The sequence below is a fragment of the Sitophilus oryzae genome, unplaced genomic scaffold (genome assembly GCF_002938485.1).
Source record: "Sitophilus oryzae breed Bouriz unplaced genomic scaffold, Soryzae_2.0 scaffold_1396_pilon_pilon, whole genome shotgun sequence".
In the NCBI taxonomy this organism is placed as follows: domain Eukaryota; kingdom Metazoa; phylum Arthropoda; class Insecta; order Coleoptera; family Curculionidae; genus Sitophilus; species Sitophilus oryzae.
In genome coordinates this window covers 13,700,643-13,713,067 of record NW_022146055.1, presented here as the reverse complement: position 1 = coordinate 13,713,067, position 12,425 = coordinate 13,700,643, and the positions used below count along the sequence as shown (strand labels likewise).

Here is a 12,425-nt window from a genome sequence, read left to right as displayed (position 1 = left end):
GTTTTTGTTAGGGCACTTCTTCGAGTAGTTCCAGACTTAAAAACAATTTTATTTGTTTACTGCTTGGATATTCGCCTGATCTCCGATATTCCGTTCACATATGGTCAAGAGAGAGAGAGAGAGAGAGAGAGATAGAGAGATAGAGAGATAGATAGAGAGAGAGAGAGAGAGAGAGAGAGAGAGAGAGAGGGGGGAGAGAGGGAGAGAGAGAGAGAGAGAGGGAGAGAGGAGAGAGGGAGAGAGGGAGAGAGGGAGAGAGGGAGAGAGGGAGAGAGGGGGGGAGAGAGAGAGAGAGAGAGAGAGAGAGAGAGAGAGAGAGAGAGAGAGAGAGAGAGAGAGAGAGAGAGAGAGAGAGAGCATCTTCCTCAGGCTGGCGCACCAACAAGTCAGGTTTGCAAACGGATTGTCGAGGGATTTGGCAGAGTAACCATTCTGATGCTAATCGGTTTTGATATTAAGGCGCATTCTCACGATTCGTGTCCTTGACAAACATTTGTTATGGGAATATAATCGCCATGTCGTGAGAACGGTTTCCTTGGTTACTCGTCGCGTCCCTACTTGCTGTCGGTAAATATAGCCCGAGTCAAAGGATCACAATAATTATGCCCGGACCCTATTAGCCAACACGCTACGCCATGCGATTCCATGCTACCCACGTCATGAAGATCAGTGCGTATGTTTTTCCATTTAATTACATGTAATGCGTACACACTAGGCAACACGCCACGCCATCTGATGCTATAAAACGCTATGACACGTGTGATGGTCGATTCGTCGGTCCCAGATCTCACCGAAGTGTGTTACTGCGTGTTGTTCCCCGCTTGCTTCTCTAGTCCCCTTCTTCAAATACATTTTCTAAATCTAGTGTCCTTTTTTTTTAATTTTACATTCCACAAGATTATGTAAATATTCAAATTGTTCTCTGTCCATACAAAAGTACATATGATACCGATTAGGATCTGTATGAAAGGCACCATATTTATTGCGTTTTTTGTTTATTTTATGTACCCAAAATGGCTTTACATCAAGAATACAACAAATGGGGACTTCAGGTTAGTCTAAAGAAGACCGAATACTTAGCTGTCAATTCCAACGCTTGTTTTGAAGTCTTCATTAATGATAACGTCCAGATTCAACAAGTAGACAAATTTAAATACCTGGGTGCTACTATCAACAACGAGGGTTTGGGCAAAGAAGAAATACAAACCCGAATTCAGAAGAGCAAACAAGTTATTGGATGTCTTAACAGCCTCTGGTGGGACCGAAACTTATCTGCAACAACTAAAAAGAGACTTGGAAGAACATTGGTGGAGTCAGTTCTTTGCTATGGTTCAGAGCTATGGACTCTGAGTGCAGACGCGAAACGCAAAATCGAAGTTGTTGAAATGGACTACCTTAGAAGAAGCGCAGGTATATCAAGCCAATGGAAAAAAAGACAAACATCGAGGTCAGGCGTATCATGAATGCATCGGAGGAGACAGTACTGGATCGAATCGAAAAATCCAGCTTAAAATGGTTTGGACACGTTCTGCGTATGCCGGAGAACAGGTGGCCAAAAAGAGTTTTTCAATGGGCTCCCCAGGGCAGAAGAAAGAGAGGTAGACCTAGAAAATCCTGGAACGGAACGGTTACGGAAGCAATGGAAGCTTGTAACCTAGAAGCTGATGACGCTCTAAATCGAGATGTGTGGCGTAGGGTACAGGAAGGCAGCAATAGGCTGTAGTTGGAAATGAGTATTAAATACTTAAACCAAATCCCGTTTATATATATATATATATATATATATATATATATATATATATATATATATATATATATATATATATATATATATATATATATATATATGTATATATGTACCCAAAATCTTCTTTTATTACACTTTCTAATACAATAGCAGTCTAATACAATAGCAGCACCTGTACACTTCACTAAAAATTCTTCGTCACTGGAAGAACTGTTTGAATCAAAATCAAAAATAACTTTTCAAAATCAAAAATAACTTTTTTTGTTATAACTTTTCTAATGGTTATTTTCGAATGCAATAGAAAACAAAAATATTTTTTTGAGTGTTCAATCAGTAAGAATACAAATTCTATGATTAATTTTAAAATTTAATAATCAAAAATTAAGGAAAGAAGGTTAATGCAGATTGTGAAGTTAAGGTATTATGATTATAATCTAATGTCGGTATGGGTATCGATACACTGTAAAAAATCAGCCTGAGTGAACACATATTTCTCAGGGAGTGAATTTTTTGAGTGAAATAATTGAGTACATTTTTATCTAAAATAGAGTAAATTCATCATTTTACTCAAATATGATCTCTATTTAATCAATAGCTATTGAATAAGCTCATGTTCGAGTTATAACCCCTATCTTTGAGTAATGGAATAGAAAAATTCACTTAAAACTCATGTTATAGTTTTACACAATAAAAATTTGAGTGAAATCACCCAGTTTAGAGTATTTTCGCTCATTACTAATCATACGTCATACGCGCTTCTTCGATACCGAATAAGCTATTTCCCTGTTCCTCAGTTTTTAATTATCTGTTCGAGTCGTAGGTTGTCTTGTTCCTTCGAAGGTGCCCAGGTTACAAGTCCATAGTGTATGTGTGTGTGATGTAAAGTGTGACAGTGGCCGCGTGGCGTGGTGAAGCGAATACGAACTCATAACTCCTAAATATGTTTTATGTTAAGAACATTTTTTTTCACATCGCAGAAATCCGCCTAACATATATTCAAATTCGACTGCGTCTACTGATTGCCGCAATGCTCGGATGTTTCCTGGACTAATTAGCGTAGCGAAAATCTAGGTACTTTCCCTCAATCTGGAACTGGGAACTGGAACATTTGGCAGAATAACATTTTTTTTTAATTTTCAGGAGGAAAAGTATCTGGATTTTCCGGAGGATTTTCGTTATTAAAAGTTAGTTTAGAAATTAGAAATATTCGAGAATGTTGGTAGCCGAGCTGACGAATGCTCTTAATAAAGCGGATTTTTGCGATGTGATGCAACTTTTCTAGACATCTAGCTTAAAAAGTTCCTGTATTTTTTCCAAAAAGAGTTGAAAACTTTTTAAAATGTTTTTGATATTATAATAATAGTGTTATATTTGGTTTTATTTGTTTTTTTGTCAAATAAAAATGACAAATAAAAATATTTTTGAAGGTTCTACAGTTTTTTATTTGGTTTGTTAAAAAAAACGAAATATTCTAAATGATTTTTTTAAAAGCTATGTAAGCTAACTTGTTATTTTATTACAAGTGACCAGATGCCTCCCAAAAGTGAATTTTAGGAAATGGACATGTTCGAGACCATGTCCTAAACTGAAACTTACCTTTGAAAGGCACCTGCCCACCTGTTATAAAATAACAAGTTAGCTTACATATAGCTTTTAAAAAAATAATTTAGAATATATTTCTCAATACTGAGTGAAATTAATACTCAGATATGAGTACTAATCGAGTTAAGTGTAACACAAATTTGAGTAAAAGTCACTCAATAAAAGGTGTCTTGAACTCAACACTTAGTGAGTTCACTCATTTTAAGTGAATAAATTATCAAAATCGATCAAAATCCTACTCAAGGTAAACAATAATGAGTAAAAAAGGAGTCTTTCGTCTAATCTCGATTGAGTGAAAACACTCAGTGCTTTTCACTCTGAGAATTGAAGATTCACTCGGTTCTGTAGAGTGGAAATTTCACTCAATCGGGTGTGGACAGAAATTGAGAAAGTATTGAGTGTAATCTGAGTGAAATTTCACTCATTTTTTTTACAGTGTACTTCTAGTATTTTCGTATCTCTACTGACAACTTTTTTAACTCTAATAAAAATTTTAGGCGTGTTAACACGTGTTACCTAATGTGTACACCCATTCCCACGTCACAACACGTGGGATAGCATGGCATCGCGTGGCATTACGTCGGGTGTTGGCTAATGCGGTCCTGGCTTTATTCGTACACTTGCCAAGTGTACTTGGCCAGCCTTGTCTATACTTGCCGAGGCGCAAATAATTGTACTGTTATAGAGTATGTCCCGTTTATTTCTGGATCGCAGTGTTTTTCCTGTTAATTTAGGACAATTTAAAACGTTAAAACAATTATAGATTTTATAATATCAAATTTACATTAATAACTTCAATATTGGCGACATACCTAAATCGTTCTCACAGCAATAAATAGAGTGGACAAATGAAGACTCCACTGGAAAAACCAGATATGTCACATTTTCATAGAAATTAAGATAGCGATACAACTTTATTCACAAATTAATGTTAACGTCATTCGAGAAAAAATAAAGCAATAATACGCCTAGTCCCCATATTACAGCTTGGTTATTTTGCCGTACAAAGGAAAAACCAGAGTAGTCCACGCGTAAATAGCAAAAACCAGAGATGTACTTACGCATGGGCGACAAGAATGCATCTTGCATTAGTATTTTATGTTATAAATTTATGTATTGTAGTAAAAACCTACTTAAATATTAATTTTTTTCCTACAACAAAAAAATAATTGTTTAGATTTAGGTTTCATACAACCTTTAATTGGACATTCCTGGTTTCCCCTGTTTTGTTTTGCATTTTGACATTTTTATTTCGGTATTTCAGAATATGGCGATAATTCACAATATTAATAATTCGGAATTGGTAGTAATATATATTTTTCTAACTATTCAACTGAAAATAACATATTTCTTTAAAAACATTAAATTGCATTTTTCTCGGCTCAACTAAAATGGACAAAACTGGGTTTTCCCGTGTAATCTTCACATGATGTTTTATTTTAGAATTTATGGATTTATACGAAAATGAGCCCTTTATATGGATGGCCAAACATAAAGAACATAGAAATCGTATTGCAGTGTACAGTAAAAGAACTTAAAAAGAAAAAAGAATCACTAGCAACGACAATCATGAGAGTGCGCCTTTACTTAGTTCAGAATTCAAAAATTTCATGGTCACTGCATATAGTGATTGCACGATGACATAATGTTTTAACTATACTATTTTTGGTTGCTTCAAAATCGTTTGGTTTGTTTGGTTGGGTTTGGTTGCTATATGCACCAGTACTAATAGATCCATGCCTCTTCTGACAAGAATATCCAAAAACGGTAGACAAAAGTTTTTCTCTTTTTCAATCGAGAATCTGACTGAATTACTTCGTGAATTGAGATGATTGAGAGAGAAATCCAACTGTCTATCGGTTCCATTCCAAATTAAAAAGATATCTTCAACATATCGAAGCCAGATTTTGGGTTTGACTGCGCATGCGGTACTAATAGCATTGATCTCGAACCATTCCATATAAAAACATTTAGCTATCATTGGAGAGAGGGAGGAACCCATAGGTAAACAATCATTTTGAGCATAAAACCACAATAAAACTTATCTTTAACTTGAAAATAAGAAATTCTAGTCAATAATAAAGACAGTGGAAGTCCGAAATTATTTTAGTTTCAATATTTCCCGTAATACATTTTATTGGATTTTGCCTGTATTGATTAAACAAAGCAAATTAATTTTCATACATTCTTGATGTCTCTCGGAATAAGAATGTTAGTACTTATCGACTTTATTTTACCAGTTTTTTTTCCTCGTAAATCCCATTAAGAGACTTTCATAATGACTTGTAACGCTCGATATTGGCGTAAATAAAATTAGAACGTTTGCATTACGTGGGTATCTCAAAACATTTGGCACCAAATTCGAAGTTTATCAGCACTGAAAATGTTTCCAGTGAACCGGTAAATACAATAGTATTCAAAACAAACTCAATTAATTGAAACCATAAGTTTATCCAAACAGTATGAAATAAAACATTGTATGCAATTCGTCCGCAATTAACTTTTACATTATGTGTTTCGAAATACTGGACTCGGCTCTACATCCATAAATATCTCACTCATACTGTTAAAGTTGATTTATTGGAGTTATAACGTAAATAATCTATTCAAAGTTTCGCATATTTGTTCTGTTTTGATATAAAATATTAAAATATTTAGAAGGCTTTTAGAATAAACTATGTATAAAAAAATTCACCGCGCCGTTGTTAATATTAATAAAAATTTGGAGGGTTAGGGGAAAAATCAGGTGAGTTAATTTTTGTCCAAACTGAGAAAAGCACGATTTAATGTTCAATATGTTACAAAAATAGAGTACAGAAACTTGAAAAGTAGAGTAATAGAGATTTGTTAGAACTTGGTAAAGATATTTTTATTAGATAAAATACCATTTTAACGGACAAACGTACGAACTCAAAAAATGACTTGCCTGGTTCTTTCCTTTTTTGTGCTGGACTTGCCTGCTGTGTTTCTTTTATAGTATAACTCAGTGGCGGACTAAGCCTGTCGGGGGCCCGGGGCGGCGAAGCTAAATGTGGCCCCCGGTCTGTTTAGATAATTATATACTTCTAATGTACATTTGTAAAAATTGAATGACGTTTGTATAATTGTTGACAAAATTTAAGTATTTATACAGGGTGTCCCAGGCTGAGCCTGCATTACAAGTTTCTAGAGAACTACAATATCTAGATACGAGATTTTGTGCGCTGCATATCATTGTTTCACAATGAGATCTATCGATTAAAGATATTTTCAATATGGCGGCACTTTTGGAAGTACCGGAAGTTGAGAGCAACTTTCTTATTTTAAATGGGTGACCCCATTTTTTATTACATACTTAAATTGTCTGTAAAATTTTATGTTTGATATTACACACTCTATGCCTAACGTTTACTGTTTTTGAGAAAAAAAATATTTATAATTTTTGGAGGAAAAAAACTGCCTGTCAAAATTATGGATATAGCCTAAACGTCAAATTTAGTGATTGCCACAGCCACTGTACCATAAAGAGAAGACATGTGGCTATCTATGTCAAAAATTAAATTGTCCGAATGTCATATAATAATGGCCGCACCTGTCATGGAATTGAGCGATGAAAAAATTATCATAAATCATTTTTTTTTCAAATGGAAATCTACTTTTTTATTTCACTCGTGAAAAGGCTTTCGTTACTTTCGTTTTTAAAACTTGTTACTTTTTGACTATACATGTTCCTGTACCGAAAATAAATCGTTTTTAAGTTATTTAAGATTTAGCTTTAAAGCGTATATTTTTCTTGATTTTAACCAGTAGCCTATGACAGTATATTATCGATCATCATCTCCAAGCTAACTTTGCGCTGTTTTTTTTTCGATCGTACGGTATATTATTAAAATATCAACTATTAGATATCACTAAAGAATGAAAATACAAGATATATTTATATAAATACACTTTTTAAACTTTTAAGCAGCAGTAGTTATAATATAGGAAATTCAAATAATTCATTTTCTGACAGATGGAAATAAATTGTCTGACTGTTTGACACTTAATGTCAAAGAAAGCTAGATAAAATCAAGGAAAATATACGGCTTCAAACTAAATCTTAAATAACTTAAAAACGATTTATTTTAGGTATAGGAATATGTCTAGTTAAAACGTAAAGAATTAGAAAACCTTTTCACTAGTGAAATAAAAAAAGTGGGTTTCCATTTGAAAAAAAAATATTTATGATAATTTTTAATCGCCCAATTCCATGACATCTACCGCCATTATTATATGACATTTGAACAATTTAATTTTTGAAATAGATAGCCACATGTATTTTCTTTATGTCACAGGGGCTGTGATAATCCCTAAATTTGACTTTTAGGCTGTACAAATTTTTTGACAGGTAGTTTTTTTCGTCCAAAAAATTTAAATATTCTTTTCTTAAAAATGCTTCCAGGGAAATACCGCTACAAAATATCGTGATTTTGTAAGTCGTCCAAGATCCGAGGGGCCCCTTCGCTGTCTCAGGCCCGTGACCCCCGTTATATTAAAGACTTCACTTCTCATCATCAGTAATGAAGCTAGAATACAAGTTATATGCTGTGCAATGATTGTAATTTAAAATGTTTATTCAGTAAAAATAAATAATGAAACAATTGAAAAACAACTTAAAAGCTAAAATAAATAAATTCAGTCTCAAAATATATAAAAAATAATAATTATTCGATATTTTAAACAAAGAAAATGATTGACTTGATTTAATTTTCTAAATAGAAAATGCCATTGACAATTCCTGGGGCCTGATAATTGATAATTAAGTAAATATCTGCTTCCATTTATACTGTTTATAGTTGGCGTATACGTATGGTTTGCATACTTCACCTACAAACTGCTTTATAACTACTAAACACATATTGGCCCTGTTTACCAGTTGAATAAAAAATTACTTATTAAGATTCGGAGGCCCCCTAAAAGACGGGGCGCGGGGCGCGGCCTATTACCTACGGCCTTATTACCTACGATTTTTAAACGTGAGTTTATTTTTGCGCACAGAAAATTTTACTCATTTGCTCATCGTCATAAAAAACAATTTTCGTACCACGAATTAGGGACAAGATTTTTATCTGTATACATAATATAGTATACCTAATCTGTGGTTGCCGCCTTGGGATGTTTACCATGATTCCATCAAAAAAGTTTTAAACATTTCAAAGATTGCTGAGTTTTTTGAAAAAAAAAAATGATTTTTTTGAAAATTATAATAATATTAATTTAATAATTTTATTAAAAATTAATATTTTTTTATTTTTCCTTCCTTTTTACAAAAACAAAAATCTAATTACACTTTCTCATAGTCACTTTATCAGGGCTATCTGGTAGTATTTTTAGATCTTCAAATTAGCTGATAATTTGTGAGATACAGAAGCCAACTTAATTTTTTTAAATACGGACCTGCATTTTATATTTCAGATTTTGAAAGAACTCGGTCTCCTGAGTACAATGATATGCCACACTCTATACTTTGTTTTGTGTACCTTAACAACAACAAAACCGAGAACAAAACTATTTATTTAAACTAATTTCAAGTCCGACTCTGGTTTTTTAAATTATTTAATCTGATCAGCGCTAATTAACATTGAATAAGGAAAATCGAGCCAATTAACCCAGATTCAAATAAATAATATCCAGATCATTAATTTAGTATTACATATTTTTAACTTTTTTTACTGTAAATTTGAAATTTCAGTGTACGGTCTAATACTCATAATATGCATAATATTAATCGTAGTTATTATAAATAAATCAACTTCTACAAACTAGTTTCTAATGCTCTACATGTTTCAAGGGTTACCATCCTTCCTATTGCACAAATTTATTATTCGTTCAATTTTGTTTATAGCTCTTTGAACATATCTTTTTCTTAAACTTCCAAATGCATTTTGTACTCTTTATTGTTAATGTTGAAAAATATTGATTTCACTTTTACAGATGATCAGATTTTTTATTTTTTATTGCATTGATTTTCTGTATCCAATGTTTTACGCCACATCATTGTTAAGTTTAAAGGTTTATCAATATTGTAATGATGAATAGATTAAAAATATTTAACAAAACAGAGCCGGAATTGAAATTAGTTTAAATAAATTGTGTTCAAATGTCCGAAACAAAAAAAAATATAAAGTGTGGCATATCATTGTACAGGGTGGCTCGAATTCGACGCTCATCATTGGGATTTCGGAAACCGTAAGAGATACAGGATCGATTAAATGGAGGCAAAGTGGCGCAATTTGTTGCTCAATAAAATGCCGTATTGCATTTTGAAAAATTCCGAATACTTCCGAATATATTCGAAAAAAAAACGGAATTTTCAATTTTGTTTTCTATTGTTTCCTGGCTTTATTTGTTAAGATACAATACACATTTTCATGGCCACTTCTTCTGCTCTATAACTCTGTGTGATTAAATATTGACTCTGATGTTTCGGCTTCTGGCGACCATAATCAACTTAATTTTTTTAAATACGGACCTGCTTTTTTTTCAGTTTAATTAAATCCTTTCATCACTCTTAAAACACTATATATAGTCACTTTGATATTTGCCGACGTTTCGTACAGAAACTTCCATCACCAGAGTATTTTATGCAAAAAAAAATAAAAATAAAAATGCAATACGGCATTTTATTGAGCATCAAATTGCACAACTTTGCCTCCATTTAAACGATCCTGTATCTCTTACGGTTTCCGAAATTCCAATGATGAACGTCGAATTTGAGCCACCCTGTACTCAGGAGACCAATTTTTTTCAAAACCTGAAATAAAAAATGCAGGTCCGTATTTAAAAAAATTAAGTTCGACTCTAATTAAGTGTATCTCACAAATTATCAGCTAATTTGAAAATATAAAACTCAGATAGCACTAATAAAGTGGCTATGAGAATATGCTATTAGTTTTTTGATTTTCTAAAAAATAACGACAGGAAAAAATAAAATTGATTTTCAAAAAAATCCGTTTTTTTTTAAAAACTCAGCAATCATTGAAATTTTTAAAACTTTTTTGATAGCATCTTGGTGAACATTCGAAAGCGCAACTTTGCCCCAATTTAACCATATTCGTATCTACTAAGGTTACTGAGATACCAATGCTCGTACCTCGAATTTGTAGCACCCTGTATATGTAGTATATATATAATGACAAATAAAAAAATTATTATAGGATATAATAGTTGAATTTAATCCGAAAATGATGACAATTCTATCTTAGAATATATTCAATATGTATATAGTGTCTTATTTCTCTTATGGGCTATTTAGGTGGTTATAAACCAGGTCCGGCACTTGGACATTTGTGCGGTGGGTGCAATACATCCCTATCTGGCGAAGAACGGTCTAAAATACTGCACCGATACTCAGAACACACCAAAATTACTAAAGTTAGAAGTAATCCACATGATTCTTATAAGGTAGTCCAAGATGATCTCATGATGGAGGTACGACGTTATATTTTATTTTCCACAATAATAACTGCAAAATATCAGTATTAATAATACTTTTACTCTGCATTTGCATTATACTATATTAAAATTTCGAAAAAATGTTAATATTAGAAAAATATAAATATTGTAAATTAACAGATTTTTACAGGGCGTTTCAAGAAACATGTGCCATCTCCCGTGGGAGATGTATAATTTATTAATTTTAAGATAATATAATTATTATATATTAATATAATATATAATAATTATATTAATGATATAAAAAGATATATAATTTATTAATTATTATTTATTATTTTAATTTTATTAATTGCGATTAATAAAATTTCGTTTATCTCATCAAGGTGGCCGAATTCGACAAAATACTAAGAGATAACTTTTAATTGGCATTAAACGGCCTACACAATTTTCATATCAAAAGAGAAAAAGTCACTGGCGCACATGCTTTTTTTTTTCGAAAAACAGTAAAGTGATAGATAACCCATATACACGTCCCTCTTTTTTAGCATTAAAATGTGTGGCAGGAACTTATACCCTCAGAATTTCACTCGAATCACTAAAATTACTTGGAAGAAAATTATAATAAATTGAAGGATTATTAAGACTTTAACACCCTGTAGCTGCGAAACAAAGCAGAATTGGACCCAGATATGAAAAATAAATGTTATTTTTACTTAGGAATCTCCCCACGAGAGATGGCACATGCTTTTTGAAACAGCCTTTATATGTTATAACCATGCAGATATGTAATAAGAATAATTGAAATGCATTTAATATTAACTATATTTTTAGCATATGGCCGCATATTCGCCCATATCAGCACGATCTCGTTTTAATATTAATATGCAGAGCGGCCCAATGAGGAGAATCGACTCGATGGCTAGCTCCATTGGAGCCACTTCTGTACGGAGGCTTCTGGCAGTTGTTCGAGGTGGTCCCCATAGTAATTCCGGAGGTACGCAAGTTAATATTGCTTAATGTCCATCTACATCTACTTTAAATGAACTTACTGAGTGAAATAATTTTAGGTCATAGCATAATGTATAAAACAATACTATGTATATTTTCCAATATGAAAATTTTAGAAATTAAATATATATTGTGCGATTATTATCCACAAAATTCTTCACAATTTTGTAATTATCCCGTAGCACAGATTTTAAGGTACAATCTTGTTTTACATGAAAACAACTGTATGCTATAGGCTTGGTGCATTCCAGTTGATTTCGCTCAACAAGGAGAGCATAATTAAGGCGTTGCTGGGTGTAATAACATTCAATAACTCAACTTTCCCGGATATTCAACTCTCCCGAAACAACATTAAATAGAAAAAATTAAATAGACATATACTATAAGAGGATGAAATATAATTTGCAATATTAATGATATACTTTTTTAATCGACTAATAATTAAATGTTTTACGAGCATCTTCTAAAATTATAATTATGTTTCTTTAAAAAATTTCGTTATAGCCGAAATAGCTCCAATTCTGACCCACTAGCAAAACCGGTGATAAAACTATGCTCGCTACCGTAATTGAACTCGTTTAAAAAAATTTAACTGGAATAATCTATTATATTCCAAGTTAGACCTTCGGAAGATATCAAAGTATTTACC

The 12,425-nt window shown here is 32.4% G+C and overlaps 1 protein-coding gene across 2 annotated transcripts in view; it reads left to right on the top strand.

Annotated features, from left to right (window-relative positions):
• The window catches only part of LOC115876067 (UNC93-like protein), a 183,619-nt gene that overhangs the window by 146,729 nt on the left and 24,465 nt on the right, over positions 1-12,425 (top strand). Inside the window, exons 3-4 of one of the 2 annotated variants that reach the window (XM_030891750.1) lie at positions 10,626-10,801; positions 11,600-11,762. The exons of the other annotated variant lie outside the window; for it this stretch is intronic. Of the exons in view, the coding sequence (XP_030747610.1) occupies positions 10,626-10,801; positions 11,600-11,762 (339 nt within the window). The remainder of the gene's footprint in view (positions 1-10,625; positions 10,802-11,599; positions 11,763-12,425) is intronic. 2 annotated transcript variants of the gene reach the window in all.